General features: G+C 38.8%; 1 protein-coding gene across 3 annotated transcripts in view; it reads right to left on the bottom strand.

The window, feature by feature from the left end:
- Positions 1-21,698, bottom strand: part of SLC35F5 (solute carrier family 35 member F5) — a 30,043-nt gene extending 8,345 nt beyond the window's left edge. The window contains exons 1-16 of one of the 3 annotated variants that reach the window (XM_063400942.1): positions 21,610-21,698; positions 18,442-18,512; positions 16,910-16,988; positions 13,965-14,106; positions 12,785-12,928; positions 10,790-10,852; positions 9,586-9,667; positions 8,066-8,256; positions 6,825-6,906; positions 6,424-6,511; positions 5,802-5,866; positions 5,379-5,483; positions 4,767-4,926; positions 3,226-3,316; positions 811-965; positions 285-373 (exon numbers count right to left, since the gene is read on the bottom strand). In XM_063400942.1, the coding sequence (XP_063257012.1) occupies positions 292-373; positions 811-965; positions 3,226-3,316; positions 4,767-4,926; positions 5,379-5,483; positions 5,802-5,866; positions 6,424-6,511; positions 6,825-6,906; positions 8,066-8,256; positions 9,586-9,667; positions 10,790-10,852; positions 12,785-12,928; positions 13,965-14,099 (1,443 nt within the window). In that variant the 5' untranslated portion in view covers positions 14,100-14,106; positions 16,910-16,988; positions 18,442-18,512; positions 21,610-21,698 and the 3' untranslated portion in view covers positions 285-291. Of the gene's footprint in view, positions 1-284; positions 374-810; positions 966-3,225; positions 3,317-4,766; positions 4,927-5,378; positions 5,484-5,801; positions 5,867-6,423; positions 6,512-6,824; positions 6,907-8,065; positions 8,257-9,585; positions 9,668-10,789; positions 10,853-12,784; positions 12,929-13,964; positions 14,107-16,909; positions 16,989-18,441; positions 18,513-19,979; positions 20,003-21,609 lie in introns of those variants that run through there. The other 2 variants (XM_063400943.1, XM_063400944.1) reach the window with 2 other exon arrangements.
- Positions 21,699-22,884: the final 1,186 nt, after the last annotated feature.

Here is a 22,884-nt window from a genome sequence, read left to right as displayed (position 1 = left end):
AAGTTGTATGGCTCTTCTGATGTATTGACTCACATCCACGTCTGGATGAACTTTGTAATACTCTTTAGTAAAAAACTACATTTTAAAACCATTGACCAAGTGAGAATAATGCTTGACAACAAGTAGTAATAATAACTGTGAAGATATACTTTAAAACTGTCCATCAATACAGAACAAGACTGACTGCATGCTCTTTAAAAATGTGTCCTTGCATAAAACAAATGTCACCATGAAAACCAATCTTCACCTTCCTGAGCATTGTTTGAAGTTTATTAAAGGTTTACCTCGTTTCTATGAACAGCAGCTGTCTCCATCCTGTGAAACACTATGCATAGGGATGAGGCTTTCACACTGCTCACTTTCTTCTGGCATTCTTAAAAGAAACACATTTATTTACAGTCATACAATAACATTAAATTGGTTGTTATGAAGCCAACATAAGCACCAAGCATTCAGCTGTTTGAACCTTAGCCATTAAAATCAGGTAAAGACTCTTTAAGTATATGAAGTGTACTCAAGGCTGCACAATTTTCACTGCATGTGCTGAGTATATAAATTATCATAGATGCATTAAGGGAAAAAACTGTGACAAACACTAGGAAACTTCCTTTAAAAGGTAAACAGACATCACATTTTTCCTTTTTCTGAGAATTATATAGGTTAATAAATGGATTGGCAACTACTGCTGTTAAGAAATTAGTACACCTGAATACAAAATCAGGTGAAAATGAACAGTGTATTGTGGCTTATAAAAGAGTACAGGATATTGGAAAGCCTAAAGAGACAAGATTTAGTTTGTGACTGCCCTACCTCTGAACTCGATGTTTTCTACAAATAAAGGCAAAAATTCTTCTGATTCCCACCATCACTGGATCCCAGTTGTTATAGTGACACAAGAGAGTTGCAATGAAAAATGAAAAAAATACAGGTACTGCTCCTGCAAAAAATAACCAGGAAAACTGCACCTGGAATTGAAACACAAACATAATTCACTCGATAGCTTAAAAAAGAATTGACAAGCTGTATATTTGGAATGATTGTTACTGTAAGTTTGAGATGCAGTTTGAGCTATTTTAAACAGTGTGAGTTATTTGTTCCAATTTCTATAGTTATTGCTTCTTCTAAGAACTGCATGACCTGTTCCCATTGATCCATTCTTTACAATGGAACATTCTGTCTGCGTTGGGAGCTGAGTGAACACTGCTATTTCCATATTGTCTCGGGTTTAGGTTTTTAGTTGTGTCTCTGGTGCCAAGGAGAAAGTCTCCTGGACATCCCATGGGTGGGAAAGCAATGATCTTTAAAGTCCATTCCAACTCAAACCATTCCATGGTTCTGTAACTCCAAATCAAGAGCACGAGGACAGGAAGAGTCTGGGACCTGTTTTCAGGATGACAGAGCCATGAGCATGGCCCCCTCATGTGGAGAAAAGATCCCAAACTGGAGACTTTGGAGAAAACAGCTTCATCTTTGGAACCTGGCACTGATGATCCTCCTCAAAGATCTCATCAGCTGCAATTGTTAAGCCCTGCACTTCCTAACTGATTTCTAATGAAATTCAGGACACCTAAGTTGCCAAAAGGAATTAATCATTAGAAACCTGGTTGTAACTTCCTAAGATTCATATTTATGTTACAAAACTACAGAAAATAAATATCTAGAAAGTTAGTGATTATGAATATTGTATAATTACCATGCCAATTGACAGTCATATGAAGGCTGCATGTACTGGTATTTTAATCTTTACATTACATGGTGTGATTCTTGGGGTGTCCTGTGCAGATTTGGACTGGGTGATCCTGACTGGTCCCCTTCCAGCTCAGCACATTCCATGATTATGAGCCATGCCAGTGGCATTCTTGTGCAGGTTTCTTTTCAGTAAAAACAAGGCTGGCCAGAGGCACTACCAGGGCAGTTTGAAGCTGGAAACTAAAGTTTCTGCCAGGTCATCTGAGATGTGGACACCTGAGACCTCAGCGAGCACAGGGCTTGGCTTAGGATGTTCTGATGTGTGCATGACAGAGACAGACTTGCACAAATACACCGTGCAAAACCCTCAAAGTCTGCAGCACTTTCCCTTTAATCAGGGTCCCTCAATTGTGCTTCTAGCACTAGAAATTTATTTTCTAAAATGTAAGACAGAAAGGATTTACTTCCCACAATGTGAGTTAAAAAGATAATTTGGCCTTTTGTTACCAACATCAGCTGAAAGTCACCCAAAGAGCTTTGGAGATGTTTCTGCTATTTGAAATGCCTCCATGTTGCATTAGTACATGAAGAATAAAGTAATTTTACAAGCTCTGGACTCTGTGTTTATTCAGAATAAACAGCCTAGAGATTAAGCTGTTTACTGGGAATTAGAGAACCATAGCCCATTTTTCAGTGCATCCCAGAAGAAAGTTTAAATGAATCACTTCAGAAGACAACCTGAAATTTTCATATATTGATGTATGTAACTATATATATATATATACACTTCTACCAATGTATTTGCACATGCACACAAATCTGTGTATATCTAAAATGTGTACTGACACATAAACCTACATATAAAATTCTTGTTTTTTACTACCAGCATGAGCTCTCATATAAACCTAATTTGACCTCATGAAAGTGAATTTTGGGGAAGAATCTACAGACACTTTATCCCTCATGGCCTTTACAGTTATCACATGTTATTTACCATCCCATAACAATTTATGGCACAAGTGTGTACTGCAGATGCTTGAAGTGCAACACAAATACAATTGTCTCACCAACAAATGTTTTATTATTGTTGGAATCACTGCAATGTTTGCTCTATTTCCATGCTGGAATATGCAGGTAAGACTAACACAAAACATACTGCCTATCATACTGCCTGTGTTCATTACAAAAGTATTTATTCAGGGCCTAATTATTTTTGACTTTACTTTTATTTATCCTTTTATTTTTCTGACTTATTTTCCAAAATCCACACTGACGTGAAGTAGAAGCAAAATACAAGTTGTGTTTGGGTTTTTTTACTCCATTTTTATATGCACTAAGCTTCAGAAGTCTGAAGGTGCTCATTACAATTTACACTTTGCTTGCAAAAACACTGAACAGCAAAGCCTCTTTTTGGCTGGAAACATTCCAAGTGTAAAACTTGAGTAATTTCTTGTACCAAAAAACCAAGTACAAGCCTAAAAGAACTTAATTGGAAGAAATTCTGTAAACAATGATCAAAATTTAGTAGTACCTCACCTTTTGCATGCACATGTCAGCTATTATGGACAGAGGTATTGTAAGGCTTAGGGCAAGTGTGCCTATCAGTGATGAGGTAAGAAAGCATCCCCTAAAAGAGAAAAAAATAATAACAATTATACAATTTAATGACAATAAATAGTAATTATAATAATGAGGTCTTATTTAAAAGTTAAAAGATAACCAAAGTAATCCATCAAATGAGGAAGACATTTTGATGAACTGTTAGTTACTGCTTAATAATCAAAAACTAACTCACACCATCACAGTCCATCATAAATCTGTGAAAGTGCACAGAATTCTTAATTAGGCAATGGATGTCTTCTGGGCTGAGGTTTAATTCCCCTACCAATCTTTTGAGATGATGGAAATTTCCCTATTTCACATCTAGAAAAATCTGCATTTTGTTTCCATATCATGATTCTCTACAGCATAAGAGACTGCTTCTGAATTATAACCAACCTTCCACAGAAAACTGTAAATGAATAAATGGTACAGAATCCAATGAAATTTATCAGCAAGTTAAAAAATAATGAAGAGTCTCATCTCCCTACATAATTTAGTTGGTAATATGTGGTTGGGAGTAAGCAAGTAGGTTACACAATATTATTTATTCCCAAAAAAAGTAAGTAAAACTATAGTAGTGGCACACTGGATTGGTAAAGAATGATACCAGCACAATCTGGTATTAGTCCAGATTCTGTAATTAGTCTGCAATCTGTAATTAGTCCCAATCCAAAACTCTAGAGAAAAGGAACTGGAAGTAAAACTGGCTCCTTAATTGACTGGACTATCATTCTGAGTAACTAAAAAATTTCATGTATGTAAAATGTCTGTGCACACCTATGTACTTAACCCTACAGTAGCACTTGATTTTGAGACAAGAGACACTGCTTGAGATTTGGGGGGGTTTATGTGTTTGTGTGTTATTTTGCCTAAATTAAAATTACACTTAACCTGACATTGATACTGAGCTGCAGTCTAATCTTAAAAATTAGATATAATCACAAAAATATTGTATCAATAAACAAGTTCAACTGCAAAGGAGCATATGCTACAATGCATTTATACCTAGGTCTGGTGTAAAAGTTTGCCACTGAACAAAAAATTATTATAATTCACACAAAACTTTAAACTTGAAAAAACAAACAAAACTCTACACCCCCTAAAAAACCCAGAAGGTTTTTGTGGAACTCCATCTACTCCACCTCGATCTTTTGTTGCAGTATTGTCACAGAACTGTTACAACAGAATTCATACTCTCCTTTTGCTACTGCAACTCTGCAGCACAAAGTCTCTTTGTCTCCAATGTTAATTCTGGAATAAACTAAGCACACAGTATTTTAATTACTGCTTATTATTACTTTTTCAAGTTAGCTGTTGTCCTAACAGAACACTGTGACAATGCTAAAACTGCACATGTGGACAGAAAAAAAAAGAAAAAGGGCACAACCCCCAATCTAGACAATTTTACATCTCAGCATCTGAGGCCATAGGAAAGATAATTCATGTGAAATGTATTCAACACGTGGAGTACATACCACAGCCAGAGGAACTCTGACAAAACTGTTCCAATAAGGCCATTTATGACAATGCACATCCATATCAGTTTATTGGGAAATTCAAATGCTTCAAACCCGGTATAGTGAAGCAGGAAGAACCCTGGCCACAGCAGCAACAGATTAAACAGTCCTACAAAACCTGAATATAAAAACAGTATTAAGTAAATCACAATAAATATTCTTCAACATAACCAAAATCTGAGCTAAAATCTGCTATTTGGACAATATGCATATAGAAAAGCAGCCATGAAGCAGTATTTTAAATCTTTCAAAGTAAACAAATGTAAGAAATTTAACCTGAAATTCACAAACTAAATTTGCATCAGATATTTACAGGTTTGAAGTTGAAAAGAAAATAAAAATTAGAAATCTCATTAAGTCAGTGGGGCTGTCTGCATACCTGTTAAGGCTCTAAACAAGGAACAATTCACACAACAGTCTCTAAAGGACTCATAACCACAGGAGTAAGAGGTGTTCTCTACTTGCTTGGCTTTTCTAAGCCTTTACCACTCAGACACAGTTCAGTGCCTGAAAGCAAATCATATAATCACATTGAATTAAAACCTTCAACAGAGTTACTTTTGGTCTTACCAAAGAACATTGGTATGTCAAGTTTATCTTCTCTGTCTACTTTCCTTTTTATCATGACTATGTAGACAGCATAAAGCATTGCTCCTACAAGAGACCAAAGGGAACCTGGAAAAATGGAAAAAATTCTCCCTTGAGACATGCCAAACATGTTATACATGTTATACACAACCCCCTGTTGATTACAGAATCCATTACTAAATGAAAAGCATGGGAAAATGGAGAAAGCTCTAAAATGTAAATACTTGCCCAATACATGCATAGGGTGGAAAATTATCACAAATGCAAGTTTTAGAAGTTGAAACTAAAAAAAACAGATTGTGAAATGTTACATGAGTAACAGATATAGAGCTTGCTATATGACTACTTAGTACTGTCAGAAGATGATCACTGCATATTCCAGGATTAAAACCCGTAAGTAAATACCTATTGTGTCCTTTCCAGCAGATTTTTCAGATCCAGAAAGGTTAACAAGTACCACACCACCAATGCTAGCAAAAAAAAGAAGAAATGCAAAACATTGCTTGAACTCAGGAATTTCTTTACAAAAACAGATAAAAGAAAAACAAATATACAATTTTATCTGTAGGCATTTTTAGTCAACCAAAACCCACTTCTGGCAAGTCAAAAGCAGTTCTCAACTGCTAAGGTGTGATCCCAAGTTAAAACCAACCAACCCCTCTTTTAACTTCCCAGAACAACACATCAAGTATTTAATGAAAGAGGCTGACAACACTGAATGTCAAACCTCCTCCTTTTTCACCACTTATACAAAAATAAACAAACCACAAATTAACAAGAAGAAAACAGGTTAATCTATTTCCAACAGAAATTATTCTAGTTTCCTACAGGAGAATGAGATTTGGAAATGGTTCATGATATGAAGCATTTAAAAACAGTTAATTCACTTGCTTGATTCATCTATGAAACAAGGATTTTTCTAAAAAGTGATAGGTGTAATTTATTGTCACAGATAATACAGGCACAGCAGGTACACTCTCACTGTACCAGGGAGTTTTGGACCAAATGCTCCCTCCCATGATCTTACCTTAAAATAACAGCTAATAATTTGGACAGGGTAAACCGATCTCCACTGTTACTGGGAAAGACTGCAGCTAAGATTAATGTAAAAAGCCCTGCAAGAGAAATTCAGAGCAGTTTATACAGTCAAGTAGTTTGCTCAGAAAGCTACACAGCTTCAAAGCTATTACACTCCAAATATATTTAATATACAGATGTAACTGCAGAAGTACACACACAAAAAGCAGGGGAATCATTAAAGTAACCTAAAAAACCTCTGCAAATACTAAATTAATTTTCTAAACACACATATTCAGTGCCTTAAGGTCAAATCCACAGGTATAAATGTTAGACAAATACATTGTAACAAGAGATTTTTAGCTTATAAACAGATTATAGTGCACATCTGGTGGTGTAAATAAAGCTTACCAGAGGTTGATGACAAGATATTAACTATGGCAACTTGGGTATCTGACAGAGCTTCTTGGTATGAGAAATTTGCCAAGAACCACTGGGGCAAAAGAAAAAAAATTGTTATTATATGGGTAGCAACAACAGAGCTTAGGATTCTCAGTGCAATAAAATCTTACTTTAAAAAGAAAACACAATTATTTAATCACAAATGAAATCAGAACCATATTTTTAGCTTAAAGACACTTCTAACTTCTATTAAAGTGGCAGATACATTAAAAAACAGCAACAAACTTAGAATTGGCTCAAACCAACTACATTCAAGTACGTGTTTAATTACAAAATAACATACTTCAGAACTTTAAAAGAATTAGAATGACATTATAATAGCTAGTCTGTAGTAACCAAAGGTACTTTTAACTTGTTTCAGAGTGCTTCAAGATGATAACTGCACAAGGGCTGCAAAGAAATTTCAGTAATGCATGTGACATTAGTCAGCCTAATGAGGTTTTTCTAGAGTACTTAAAACCAGCACACATCTCCACTGTTAAAAACAAGCATCTCTTACATTCAATGCCTAAAAAATATTTCATTTCTCCATAAAGGAGTAAAATAGCAAGTGTTTTTTCACTTCTTGATTGAGATCTCATTAGTAAGATCTCAGATATATTCTAAGAGAAGTAACTACTCTCTAGTCTTATGTAGAAATATTCATAAAGTCCAAGAAGAAATAGATGCACCTGCCAGTAGTGTCCATGAACAGAATAAACAGATTTGGACAGGAGGGCACTACCCCAGAAAAAAAATTACACCACTATTTTCTGGTACATCCATCAGTGGTATTATTACTGTTGATGATAATAATAACAATAATTTCAAAGAGCTCTACCTCCTGAGGAAAAGTTGTGATGAGTCTATACTACAAAGAAACCATATAGCAGCAAAAGTGAAGGTGCCTCTGGAAAAGGCATCACTGATCTGCCCTCTACATTTTTCTGTCTCAAAAATCCTGCCACTGGAATCTCTCTCTTCACACAGAACTGAGGCATGATGCAGCAACAGCATCTACCAGCAGATTCATTATTAAATCTTGCACAATCCATGTCCAGCACAACAAAAGTTTTACTTCTTATGGTACCTTTATAAAATAAGGTTTAAAGAATACACTTTAAAGAATACACCTCAATACTTATTCACTATTAATATACAAGTTTTAAATGCATCTTTACTTAAGCTTTCTGAAAGAATGGAGCACATACCACAAAGCAAAAGAAAAAGCTAATTTTTGCCACTTGGCTCGCAGTGAGTTTTCCCACAGTTTTTAAGATGGACTCCTGCTCCTTCACTGTTGGATAGGACATGCGGGACAGCTTTGCCTCCAAAGCATGGCTGGATGGCAGCTGCCGGATCTCCATGATGTTACTGAACCTCACACGAGGCTTTTTGGGTGCTGGAGAGGAGGAAAACAAAATTTTAAAAAAGGGAAAATAAGAAAAAATATTAATATTATTATTAAACTTTTTGAGCCAACACAATATGCAAATAAATCTATGATGTTGTAACACGCCATTGATTACAATACTGCAGAAATAACAGGTTCTTTTCCAAACAGGAGACATGCCATCATGATTTATTAAACTAATATTCTGCTATTCAGGAGGCTACTAATAAGACAAAGCACAATGAATTACTGTTTTCAATCAGTAAGTTGTCCACCCATGAAAACCTCACTGAAAAGCACCACCCCTGCTCCCTGTCAAAAACACCAACAGAAGGTAACAACATGTTTTTAGACAGGAATTATTTAATCCTGAAAAACATTCTGTATATAAGATTTTCTTTAATTGTCTAATAACCAAAACCTGCACACAACTCTACGTAACTCCAAGGACAATGTTTTATTCAGAAGAATAAAGTCCAACAGTCCAAGCTTAGCAGAGATCATAAAGTCACTTGTCCTGCTGAAATTACTCTCTAACTAATCTTGCAACTAGGATCAGGTTTTATTTAGAAAGCTATTTTAGTATTTTTAGCTTCCACCATAAAGAAAACATTACTAAACACTACAGGCAAATATTAGCCTAAATCAATGTGAAACAACACCTAATTTCCTAAAAAAAGTAAAGGGAAAGCTGCAGCTGGAACAATTCTGAAGAGATTGGTGCATATTGCCACAGGAAGCAGAGCCTGTCAAAGTGGTTCCTAATGTGTGCCACATAGAAATTAAGAGAGCCTCCCTGTGATCAGCAGGGACTCTTTTGCTGAGTATTGGCTCACTGGATGTTTTGAAGCCAACCTTCCTACAATTGTCTGGGACAGTTGGGCCTGTTTCAGGTACTGTCACAAGATAGCGAGGCTTAAATAAAATCAGAACGCACATAGACTGTTAGAATTCTTACTTTGACTGCTTTGCTCCTGCTCTAAAAAGGACAATAAGCTTGTTTTTCCAGAGGCTGACTCACTGCTGCTGGTCTTACAAGCCCAGAAGGAAAGAATCACAAGAACTGAACCCAGTTGGTCCCTTGAGATAAACATAGGCTGCATCTGTAGTGACCAAGGAAGGCAAACTGAACGACAGGCCTATGTTTTCTCTACCTGAAAGTAAATATATCAGACTGCAATTCATGTAATAAGAGATTTCAGAAAGGAGAAAAAAGGAAAAAAAATAGGAGGGCTGGAAGGGGAAGCAAGTCCTGCAACAGCAGTTATGCTAAACAAAGAGAAAAGTAACTCCGTCACCAAAGAACTAACATTACAGCATCCAAAAGTCTTTACTCACTTTTCTCTGCATCACTACTATTACTGCCATTTTTTTCAGTTGGCAAATCATGAAACTTTACAGGAACATATAAAGGTTCACTCTGCAATGAATCAATATAAGTAAAAATACAGTTAAGCAGGATATTTAAATTAGAACCAGTAGAATTTATTTAGCAAATTAGAAAACTAAATAAAGAAAAGCTTGGTGAACAGTAAGAGAATCAGACTTAAAGTGGGTTTGCACACACAAAATTCACGTATACAATATACTGCACATTACACATATTGGCAAAACACAGAACTAAAAGAGAATTGTGCCTTTTTGTGTGTATCTTCATGAGCACAGAACTTATGGCCAGAAAATTCACATCTACTGATTTAAAATTACAAAATAAGTCATCAATATCACAGATATTTCATTAGCTATAGCTTCTGTCCAAATTATAAACTAGAGACATGAAATACAGAATGTATGTACAAAAATTCATGTTATCTTTCCATGACCCTAAAATCCCTTATTTTCTTCCCTAGACCTAAACTTTTGGAAAGATCTACAATACATAAGGCACTTAGAAGTATTTCAAGCAATCAAAACTTTGCTAACAAGACAAGTTTTAAGCTACTTGTTTAGATTAATAAACTGTAAAAGTGAAGTCATGAAAAAGATCTGGTAGTTGGATTTTCATTAGGCTTGTTTAGGATGAGAATTTTGGCTGATGTTTAAATTAATCCAAAGTTGTCCCAGTCTCTAGAGTCACATGATCTTACTGAATTCAGATAAGATTTTATTTTTAAATACAGATAGATAAAGTTGAAAATTTCCAAAAACTTAAATGAAGAATACATCTGAAAAAATGCCACTTCAGGCAATTCTGTATAAAATACCATACAGTAATTTGCAATACTCAATTGCTTTCCCCACTTTATTAGAGATGGTACTGAGTTGAATATGTAAAGGTTTCCTCCGTAAGAGATAATATTTCTTTGACAAACTACTACAGAAACATTCAAGTAAGTGCTCTATGGAGCCTAGAACCCATATTTCTTACAGTAAGCAATACCATTATTTGCAGTACTTATTAGTAAACTATAAGTATGTAAGTTACCAATCCCCTTTGACTAAAACTATTACACTTAAAATTGCCAAAGTTTATAAACAGTAAATCAAGACAACTGTACCACGTTATTGTAAAGCACTGATCCTCATAAATTAAGGCACTTACCAGAGAACTGTTCACAGTGGTATCTGTTGTACAAGCAGCAAAATAACCCTCAGCATCTGCAAACTAATTACAGAAAATTGGATGTAACAAACTACCAAGACAAAGTTATTAGTAACTGAAATTTTGAAGAGTAGTAACTTGAAATTTCAGTAGGTTTATTAACTTGAAATTTCTGAAGGTTTTTTATGACTTTTTCCATAATTCTGTCACAACTCTCTCCTCTCAGTCCCCCTCCCTAATACCAAGAGGGCTTAAAAGTTCAGTAAATAATTTCAGTACCTCCAAGTTCAGTAAATAATTTCAGTACTGCCTTGTACCTCTTGAAGAACCCCACTGAATTCAATTACCCAGGTATGAATGCAGGATGAGGCTCTTGGATACAGAAAACCTGCAATACTTAGCTTTAGGGACACAATCCCCACTAAATGATTGTGCATCTATTAACAACAAGCTGCTTCTTTCTTCATTTCATTGAGGTAAAGTTCTTTTCCCTCCTCCTTTCTGTACCTTACCAAACCCATGTTCCCTGACCTGCAGCTTGCTCTTCTACCATGATGGTAGCAAACCTATGAAACAGAGCCTCTGATGTGGAAAAGAACTTAAAAGTAAGGTGTGAATGTTTATCCAAGCAATCATTGAAATAAAACCATATATATGGACGCGTTTTCCAGACTAATAAACACAAGACACTTTAAAAGCACATGGCAATAATTGAATATTTAATTACACCCCTTGAGGGGGAAGGAATTTTCTAACAGCACATTACAGTCTTGTCTGCACTGTTCTTTTGAAAAGGAAAAATAATGGGATTCCAGTAGCAGTGTCATGAGTGCCACTACACAGTATGTGACAGACTGGGCACTCTTACTCATTGCATTCCTGTTCATATTTCATTACTGCCAGCAAAGAAACAAAGTTCTGTTTATTCCTAAATTATCTTGTCAAGATTCTGAACAACATCAAGTCTAACACATGCCATATTGGTATTAAAGGCTGATCTAGCAAAAACTGTATCAAGATATCAGCCAACTTTAAATGCTCTGTGTGTTTAACTCAAGAATTTAAAAAAATAATTTTTTAGTTGTTCTTTCTGTTTTGTCTTTTCTTAAAAAAATCCCAGATAAAAGTCATGTAACACTTTAACTAAATTATGCCTACAACTGTCACTATCAGTGAAGTCTAACATATCCAGAGAATCTTAAGACAGTTTCTTTCACACAAGCTATTTTCTATAAAGACATGTTGATTAACAGCATGTTCTTGGATCACATTTTCTGTTTTTTTTTAATGTGAGATTAGTACCAGGCCAAATGCCTTACTGTTTCCTGAGTGCTGCTGTTCAGCATTTTGAAATGCTGGCACAGAACAATGCTCTTCCCAGCATATTCTGGGAAAAAACCCCGTATTTCTGTCATATAACAAAAATTTTAGGTTCTAGCACAAACTATGCCTAACTCTGGAATGGGCATCAGAAGGCCACTCATGCATAAAAGCTATAAAAAACAATATTAACAACAACAAAATTATAATTCTACCACTCTTACTAAATGTAACTTTAAACCCCTCAAAACAGTCACCAAACAATTCACAATTGTGCCACAGACAAAAAGAGTCAGTGCTAAAAACCAACTACAAAATTCAAGTTCTGATTCCTTTGGTTACAGATGTTGGGGGAGCTAAAGGGAACCAAGAGCCTACAGGGAGTTTCATTAGCTCTTTTTAAGAGGAATTATCCCCTGCAATTGCCCAGGATACAAACCCAGGCTGCAGGGACCAATGGTGTGGCCCTGCAGAGCCTTTCTTACATCTCATACTGCTTTTTCTTGCCTCTCATCCTCTCACATGACAACTCTTATGGCTGCCGTGTCTTCCTGTGGCATAATTCTGTTTATATCTCAAATATGTCACCTTTCCTCTTCTCTAGCCTCTATTTCAAGGGGTTTTTTTCTGTACAAAATTAGACAAATATCAAATCTACAGAATTATAATACTTACAAAAGCTGCATGCCTTCCACGAAACCCACGAGTACACTGCTGCCTCCATGGCTTCCAAACAATAAATCCCAAGAGGTATAGAACAAACATGGATGTTTTTGCAAATGTACTGAAAAAGGGTTTGTTGTACCTTGTAAAAACATACTGTGGAAAAAAAATAATTGCAGTATTCAAAATTACAAAGTAGGTAAGAATTCACAAGATGAATGATCAGGTGTAAATATACAGTCCAGAATAGTCTGGTTCTCAAAGTAATAGTTGTGAGTACTGGCATGGATGGCCAAACAAACCAAGTGGCCCTACCTGTTCTAGGGGAACCCTCTCCCAAACTATCTCCAATGCCAACTAAAAGAAGCCTTTTTGTAAGAAACAATGCCACAGAAGGAAAACTACTTATTACTTGTATCTCTCCAAGCAACACATTTATATGCTACTGAACTCAAATAGCACTGAAAATACATTTACATACAAATATTTTCTAAATTGAAGCCAACTTTTATAAGCAGTAACATATTAATCATAAATTAGAGAAGATTGGCTAATAACATTTCAGTATCAAGAGTGACTCCACCAGCTCGTTCCAGAAAATGTTTTATTAATATCACATGATAAGCACAAACATTTGTATATCCTTAGTTTCAAAACTGATATAGAACATAACTTAATGACAGTTCAGAAAACTGAATTTAGGGATTTATTGAAAACTCAATTCCCAATGCTAAAGCTCTGTTTTAAGTCCTAAAACTTAACATGAAATAAATACCAGAATAGTCTCAATATGGTTAATATATGAACTAGATGAAATTACAGGGTTTATACTCCATGACCTGAGTCCTTTTATCTTGGACTTTTGGATGTTCTGAACTACAATTCACCACATCACTCAGCCTGCCATGTTTTGGGTCACTCACTAATTTTTGGGAACCATATGGGCATTATTTTAATCAATATGGCAACAACAAAATTAACTCCCTGATTACAGTACACAGTTATGAGTTTATGCTGTTTAATTTTAAAGTCATCAGTAACACCTTCTGTCTCAAAAGAAACAGGCACTGAGTCGAACTTTTCTGCAGTTTTAGTGGATTCAGGCTGGTGAAACACCAAGTGTTTGATAACCATGTTTCTGCTGCATCTTTCTCATTTATTTTCCTTTTAAAATGTGTGGAACAACACTTACAGAAGTGAGCTCTGAAGAGGCCACCCAGATCACATCAACGAGGAGGAGAATGACAATTCCTAGAGCCATTCGCCTGCGCTGAGCAGAGGAGCTGCTCTGGGAGCTCATCCGGTTCATGACAAAAACCCACACCATCTGGAACCTGGGCAGGAGGGACACACAGATAAACCACAACGGGTTTATTTATTTATACAGGGACACACAGCAAAATAAACACTGGGGGCAACTCTTTCACAGATACAAACAAGATCTAATATGCAAGGACACACGTAGATGTGTTGTTAAAAAGCAGATCTTTGACAGGAAATTTTCAGAGCTATTAGAGACAATTAGAAAGCAAATCTTGACTTTGCAAAACTTTATCAACTGCTTTAGCAGTGAAGTAAGCAAAAAGCAGTGCCTTTTTGGAATTTATACTACGAGTTCTGCAAAACTTGAACCACTGTATTTGGTAAGTTCAGATACCTGACAGTATAAATTAGATTGATGTGTTGTGACAAATGTCAGAAACATGTTTAAATGTAGAGGCATTCAACAAATATTTCAGAAGACAAAACATTTAGGTAAATTACAACAAGGGGTGATTCAAGAAAAAAATAGAATAATTAATTGTAAACTTTAAAAATTAGACTACATGTGCAGTTCAATTAAAAAAAATTTCTATGGCTATTTGGTAATTCATGAAATATAGGCATGAGCCAATTCTAGCAAAAATTTATCAAAAATCCATTAATGCTACTACAAGGGAATTCAGATTTGTGACACAGCTTTACAGCTGCCCATTGGATGGCCTAAATTGATGAAGGCCTAAATTTAGGAAAACTTTCAATTATATTAATAAAAAGCTTCAAATACAAGTGACAGAGACTGATGACTCATTCTTGTACCAGCATCCTTTACAAACTCCCTAATGAATGTCAGTCAGACATGTATGTGGTATTTGTTTCATTAACATTCACTTATTTATGTATATATTTTAAGAACCAATTAATTATAAGTTCATTAACTACAGATGGCATAGCATAGCATAAACTCAGACACCATCTCTGAGAGAACAGCTCAAGGAACTGCAATCTAAGTCATTTTTAGAGAGCAGCCCCTGACTTCCACAGTAAATAGAGGTCATCTGCTTTGCTAATATGGTCTGATAAATTTAAATTGAACTTTGTTTTTTCCACATGTGTCAACATACAAATACTTGCTTTCTTTTCATTGTTTACAAATTATTTATGAAAGAGACAGTGTAACAATGTCCTCAGTGAGTGAGGAAGGTACATTACTCTTTTTTCCAGAGTAGCCTGTTCCTCAGATTAAGGATTTAAATGTCCAGATATGCACAAGCACATTGGAGATCACAGCACTGTTTTCTGCTTTGACTCGTATCTCTATAGTTTTTGCCATGCTCAAATCTTGACACTTTTTCCTCATTTCTTAAAGGGCTTCTTTCAAAAGAAAAATGAACAGGCAGAGTTCCTGAAGTATAATTATACCACTAGATCTGTGCTGATATATTCCATGTGTGGGCATCAATTCTGGATAATTACTCTGCTTTTCTGATAAAATGGTGGGACTGACAAAAGAAAGCAGAAATCTGTAAGTAGAGAGAGGCAAAGCTATGAAAGGCTCAGCAAGGAATTATAATTTCTGCTTGATACAGAATAAATGAGAAAACATTTGTTCTCTAAGAGAGAGCAAATAAATGTATTATCTCAAACTTGAGGAAACTAACATAAAGGTTTTCATGCTTGAAAGCTTATAAAGGGTTTTTCAGCTTTTAGGAATTGGTTTAACAGTTACTACATAATATACTCTACAAACTTTGCCTTCATTTTATTATGACTAATAGCCTACAAGTCATTACACGAAGTTATATTATATACAGCCTAAAAATTGCTCGTGTATTTGCATAATATGCAGCTAACGTGGAAGCTGGGCATAGAAGAATTCCAAATAAGCTGGAAGGAAGAAATCTCATTCCTGTCAGGCTACAGCACAACACAGGGACAGTGGGAAAGCATCCTAGAAATAAAAAGCTCTGCAGCCTTCCACCAGTTCTGTGCTGCAGGCAGAAGGGGAGAGGGAGCTGGGGAGACAGGAGGGAAAGGCAGCAGCCTGATCAACTGGACATCTCCACATCAGAGGCTCCCTCACACCCACAGCCCTGCTGCTCTCACCACAGGCTGCTTCAAAGCACACTCTGTGAGCAGAGATCATGCCCAGATAACGTTCACATTCTGCAGTTGTTTAATCTTGTTCTCACAAATCCCCCACTTTAAAATCCTTCAGCAGGAGCGAAGTAAAGGATGATGAAACATCCAGCACTTCTTAGATAAGAGGTTATACATAAAGTCATTCAGTCTGTGTACATTTTACACCATTTCTGCCATCCCTTTATAAGTAGATGTTAAAATTCTAGATAAAGAGACCATAATTATGTCTTGAAAGTTGAAATTTTAATATGTTGCAGTAAGAGCAGCTATTACTTTCTCACCTGACTACCAAGTATCTGTTTAACATTTCTGTGTGCCTAATAGAGCCTTTGTTTGATCCTTCCCAACAAGGCAAAAAGCTTAACAAGAAAAGGTGACTACAAAGTGCAGCATGATCACCTTCAAGCTAATAGTTGACTAAAAAAGTTACCAAGCAGCAATACTAAAATGCCTGTAAAGTTCAGCAGAAATTCAAAAGCCTACTGAAACCTAAATACTAAGTTTTAGGACAGAATTAAAACCCTGTAAAACATCACACAAAATGCAAAAACGCAAAGACAGACTGAAACAACTGTTTTGAGAGGTTTCAGATAGACACACAGCCCCACTTATTAACAGCACTCATGAACTTGCAATGAAATACAATTCCACAATTTTGTGTTTGGCTTCTGTACATTGAGGGTAATATGATCTGATAGAAATGAACACACAAGAATAAGACTTTCCTCATATTACCTTCCACAGTAACTGTAAAAAGGAAACAAAAGTGGTGACTAAAAAACTTCACACTTCATGTCAAAGTGCAGATAGTCTCCTAAAAAAAAAAAAACAAAGTGTGAAACATTGTGTGCATAGGTATGTTAAGCATTTATCTTTGCAAAATAATGTTTAAAATTTCAAGTTTCACAAGTGTCTTCTGCGGCTCAAGTCCCAAGTGTTGGGGACATACAGATCTAGAACCTTAAAAATTAGTCTGCATCAAAAATGCAAGAAAACAGGATCCTTACCTACTTCTGATATCACAAAGAACACAATCCCTTCCTTATTAATTCACCATAGGAGATTCACATGAGGAACATGAACCTGATGATGTTAAGTTTTGATTTTCTAAGCTATGCAGAGAAAGGCAATATTTCTTAAGTGTACATTCCTAAGGAAAGAATTTAAACATTAGAACTAGGAAGGTAATGGAAGAACGTATAGGCTTGTTGGCCTTAAAATAATCTAGAATGAATAAGGCACCTCCAGGCTATGTCTTGTGAAAGTCAGGCATCTTTCCTTACATGGATACAGCATTATTATTCTATTAAAACAAAACATCATCTTACATAAAACTTTTTTTTTAATATATTTTTAAACCCAGATCCTATAAATACTTTCAATAAAATCCACTTAAAAACTGTTATATAGGAAAAGAAACATTACACAAAATAGAGCCATAATTTTTATTGCCTGGAAGTGCTGTAATTTATTATTATTATTACTGTTATTACCCCAAATTAGCTTTTGATCACCTGTCAAGCATGGCTGAGAGTTTGCAAACTGTTAACAGGGAGCAATAACTAAATTCCTCCTTTTCACCCATTAGATTAAGAGGTAACTCATAAAGAGGGACCCCACAAGCCTATGGTCCAGCCCCCACTGAACTCAACATTTACACACAGCAAGCTCAAACCTTTTCCACAGTTTACCAAATGATCCTAACAGCTTAAAAGAAACCAACAAACTGGAAGATGCATTTTTAAGACAAAAGCATGTGATTATCCATCTTCTATTCCACAAAGACAATGCTCACTGTAGATCCTGAGCACCAAGGCAATTAGTCACAAAATCACCGAATATTTTAAGTTGGAAGGGACCCACAAGGATCATAAAGTCCAACTTTTAAGTGAATGGCCCAGGGATTGTAGCCAGAACCTTGGCATTATTATTGTAGGGCTTTACCCTTACAGAATATTTAATTTATCAAGTGCACGAAGTTATGATAAATTTAAGCCACCAGAAGACATAGAGACTGCAACAAAAAGTATGGTTTAAAAGTAAATATCATATTCTACTCTATTAATAGAGCAGAAACTTCAGAATGTTTGCCCTTTGTTTCAATATTAGGAAATAAATATGCTTTCCACGTGGTGTAACTTTAAATACACCAGCTCTAATCTGACATTTAAAGGAATATTCATTTAAAAGACACTTCTTAATATCATTCTAATTTTCAGCAAACAGCACTGAGACCCTTTAAAATCTCCTTTTTTAAAATTATTTACCATTCCAACAGTCTTAGAGTTGGTGCTGTCATCTTGCAGAACCATTTTTCAGCCAGTTACATGAAGATCTTCTGAAAAATAGACATCAAAAATTTTGTCATGACACTGTACTTTGATTTCAAAATGCTGCAGTACCCTAGATCATGTAAGAAGAGCCACCACTTCAATTTCTGATATCAAAAAGATATAAAAAGCAGTCTCACTGTGTAGTCTGCAGTGCATTTAGCTGTCACACAGCTGAGTGCACTAAAGCCAACAGGCTCAGCAGCCTGTCCAACTCTCCTCTTCTGAACATGCAACAGGAGCTTCTGAGGGCAGGAAATAAAACTGCACCATTGATACTTCATGTGCAATCTGATTTGGACAGATCAAATGTTTCTTTGTGCAGATTATATCCGCATTAAAAGCTCCGCCCAAGAAGAGAAAATCACATGAAATTCACGAACTTTTACTGCACTGGCAATCAGGGAAGAAAACATTATAGGCCAAAGAACTGCCAAATCATTGCAAAACAGAAGTATTGCTGTTCTGGCTGTTCCAGGAGGAAAACACAGAGCCTGTCTCTGCACTCCACCACCAAAAAATAGGAAAAAAAAAGGACATAACAAGAATGCCGAAAGAGACAGAACAGCATCTCAGTCACAATCCATGGTGCAAGCAAGTCAACTGGAAATTCTTCCTTGTATCTACTCAAGATTATTTCATATACAATTTGAAAGACAACATATCAAGATAAGGCTTGCAAGCAAAATAAATGGGTTTAGTTTTTCCAGTTATACCAGCTGCACCAACAATACAAGTTCTGGGATACAACCTCCTCCCCCTTTTAACATGTTCTGTGTTCAGGCGATTCTTGTTTCATATTGGATTGCTGTTGAGATAAGAGAAACAGACACTGCTTTCACTTTAATCAGAAAAAACACCCCTGAAAGTAAAATGATTTACATATATATGTCAAAATCTGTAAGCCTACATTAACCTAACACAATGATGAGCACTCACCCTCCAAAGGGTACCACAAGATGAGAGCAAAGGCAAGAATATTCAGAAGAGCTGGAAAAGTGAGCCTTATGCAACATGACTATTACATTCACTGCAGCCTTGTCATTTTTACTCAAAGAAAGTTTTCTGTAGGATCTCAGAATATAATGAAGCAAAAGATCCAAAAAAGCAACCAAGTTTTTCATGCCAGTACTGAGTTCTGCAGGTAGAGATCACCGCTCCCATCTACATAGAAAGTTACACAAGACCGAAGTCTGCACAGAAAACACATTAATTCTGTTACCAAAATAGGAGAATTTAGCTTAATCAAAGATATGTTTTAGGAATCTGGTGGTATGTAACAGTCATGCTATCAAAGTGTCATGGCACAGCTGGATGTGGGTATCTAAGGAATAAAAAGAACATGAATGTTGGAACGTTTTCATGAATTGAATGAAAGCTTCCTATTCAGCACCTACTCAAAATTCATGAAACAACACTTCAAACAAATTTTCCTATATAGAACTAGCAGTGCAGATTATTCCTCTATTTTATACCTCAGAGTCCTTATCAGCTAGCAGCCTATGCAAGCACACAATTCTCAATAATTCCTGCAGCACCCCCAGCAAGGCTGTGACCCCGCTGCACTTGAAGTCTGCCTGCAATGAGTTAGAAACACCAAGTTTCAGGTCTGCAGAGTGAAAGCTGACAAGCAGAACAGACACTGACCTCCTTGTTATTCTTGTCCAGCAACATTAGGAGAAAAAACTCCATGTCAAGCTGCCAAGGCCTCTCTAAGCCTCACCACATAGAGAGCAATCTCTGAGCCACCAGTAACTCCACATTTAACATCAGCTAAGGATTACAAATGACATCCATTGCACATGCTGCAGATCTAATCTTGTCTAGTGCAAGGACTAAACATATCGTGCTTTGTCACAGGATATACAGACACAGATCCCTGATAAGAACCAGTAGGGCAGCTTTCAGAGAGACACCCTGGCAGCTGAAAGCTCAGCCTTCCAGGCAAGGCAGAAATCGGCGAAATCACTGCACTCGGAGTGAATGGGGGTCTCCTTCCTGCCGACAGATATCTCTGGGGAAAAGCAGCAGGAAGGAAGAGAAGGAAATGAGTAAGTCTTCTTAATGCACTCAGAGAAAAGAGGATGCCTAAGAAAAAAGATATATGCCTGGGGACCTCGGGGGAGAAAGAATGAGAGTGCTGTACTCACAGCTAGAACACTGGAAAATGCAGGGGGGGGAAAGGGAGCCACAGCCCAAGCAGGTAAGCACATACCCCTCACAGCCCCAGCGAGGCAGGACAGTGGGGCCAGCCCAGAATCACTGAATCAATTAGGTTGGAAAAGACCTCTGAGATCATCGAATGCAACCCATAATCAAACACCACCCTGTCAACCAGACTGTGGCACAAGCTTTCTTTAAATGCCTCCAGGGATGGCAACTCCGCCACCTCCCAGGGCACCCCATTCCACTATTTAATCACTCCTTCTGTAAAGAAATTCTTCCAAATATCCAATCTGAACCTCCCTTGGCGCAGCTTAACACCGTGTCCTCCTGTCCTGACACTGCTGCCAGGGAGCCCGACCCCCAGCTGGCTCCTGCCAGGGACTGTGGAGAGCAGTAAGGTCTCCCCAAAGCCTCTCTGACTCCAGGCTAAACTCCAACCCTCAGACACTGCTCATGGGACTTGTGCTCCACACCCTGCAGCAGCTCCGCTGCCCTTCTCCGGACACGCTCCGGTGCCTGAGTGCCTTTCCTGCAGCGAGTGCACGGAACAGGGCACGGCTCCCGAGGCGTGGCCTCGCCAGTCCGAGCACAGGGGCACAGTCACTTCCCTGTTCGCGCTGCCCGCACTGCTGCAGGTACAGGGACAGCGGAACCCCTCCGCACACCCGCAGCCCGGCCAGGGGAGCTCCCGCGAGGCGGGGAGCGGAGGGCGCGTTCCCCGCACCGCTGTCACGGGCGGACGGGGCCGAGGGCCGGCGGGACTCGGGGCACTCGCGCAGCCCCGGCCCGGGCGGGCACGGCCCCCCCGCCCGCGTGAAGGGACAGAGTTCCTTCCCGGGCCCGGGCCCGGCCCCGCTCAGCCCTGCGGGGCCTCTCGGCAGCGGAACCCCGGCAGCGGCGGAACCCGCCCACTCCCGGCCCCGCTCCCGTTCCCGGTACCTGAGGCCGCGCCGGGCCCGGCGCCCCCCGCGCTCCGTCCCGCGGCGGCACCGCCCGCCCGCGCCGGACACCCGCAATCCATCCCCGAGCCCGCGAGCGACCGCCCCGCCCGCCCCGCCCGCGGGCCGGCCCCATCGACCCGCTCGGCCAGCAGCTCCGCACTCCTGTCCTGCAGCCCGCCCCCCCGGCCGGCGGCGGGAGGGGCGGGGGGGGGGGGATCCGCACCGGGCAGGGCGGCGGAGACATCGCTGTCCCCACCACAGCCACCATCCCCATCCATATCCCTGTCCCCACCACAGCCACCATCTCCATCCATATCCCTGTCCCCACCACAGCCACCATCTCCATCCATATCCCTGTCCCCACTACAGCCACCATCCCCATGCATATCCCTGTCCCCACCACAGCCACCATCCCCATCCATATCCCTGTCCCCACTACAGCCCCCATCCCCATCCATATCTCTGCCCCCACCACAGCCACCATCCCCATTTTCATCCATATCCCTGTCCCCACTACAGCCACCATCCCCATCCCTATCCCTATCCCGTCCCCATTGCCATCACGGACCCCATTCCTATCAGCGTTCCCTTCACCGCGCCCATCCCCATCTCCATGCCAGGCCAAATCACTGCCCCCTTCCTCGCCCGCATCCTCATCCCCATCTCCATCCCGTTCCATGCCCGTGCTCATCCCCATGGCCACCCCAGCCCAGCTGCGCTGCCGGTGCCCGCTCCGCCCCGTGTCCCGCGGCTGTCCGCACGGCTCCGGGGCAGGGGAGGCGGACGGAGCGCTCCGCACGGCGGGAAGAGCCCGAGCGGGCTCTAAGGGCGGGCTCCCGCTGGTCCCGGCACAGCGGGGCCGTTCCCGGGAGCGCAGCTCCAAGGAGATCGACCGTCTCTAATGGGAATGGTCCAACAGCTCTGATGGAGCAGAGCCTGCTCCGGAGACACGGGCATTGACACAGGCTCTCCCAAAACTGTAAGATAAGCAAGTCAAAAACCACAAACAAAACCAAACCACACCAACAAACAAACAAACAAGTCAATCAAACCAAAAACAAAAACACCCCACCCCTCCTCCAAGAAATAAACTAAAATTGGAGGAACAGAGAAGGCAGAGGAAGAGAGCACGGACTGAAGAACTACAGATGGAGAAGTGGGATGGAGCTTGAAACTAGCCTGTCATTAAAAAAAAAAAAAAAGGAAGAAGAAAAACCAAAGTTTGCAAGACTGCAAGACCTTGAGAAATGTCCTGAAATGCAGTGAGGCGGCA

This window comes from Prinia subflava, chromosome 6, assembly GCF_021018805.1.
Source record: "Prinia subflava isolate CZ2003 ecotype Zambia chromosome 6, Cam_Psub_1.2, whole genome shotgun sequence".
NCBI lineage: Eukaryota > Metazoa > Chordata > Aves > Passeriformes > Cisticolidae > Prinia > Prinia subflava.
This window is presented reverse-complemented; position numbering and strand designations above follow the sequence as displayed.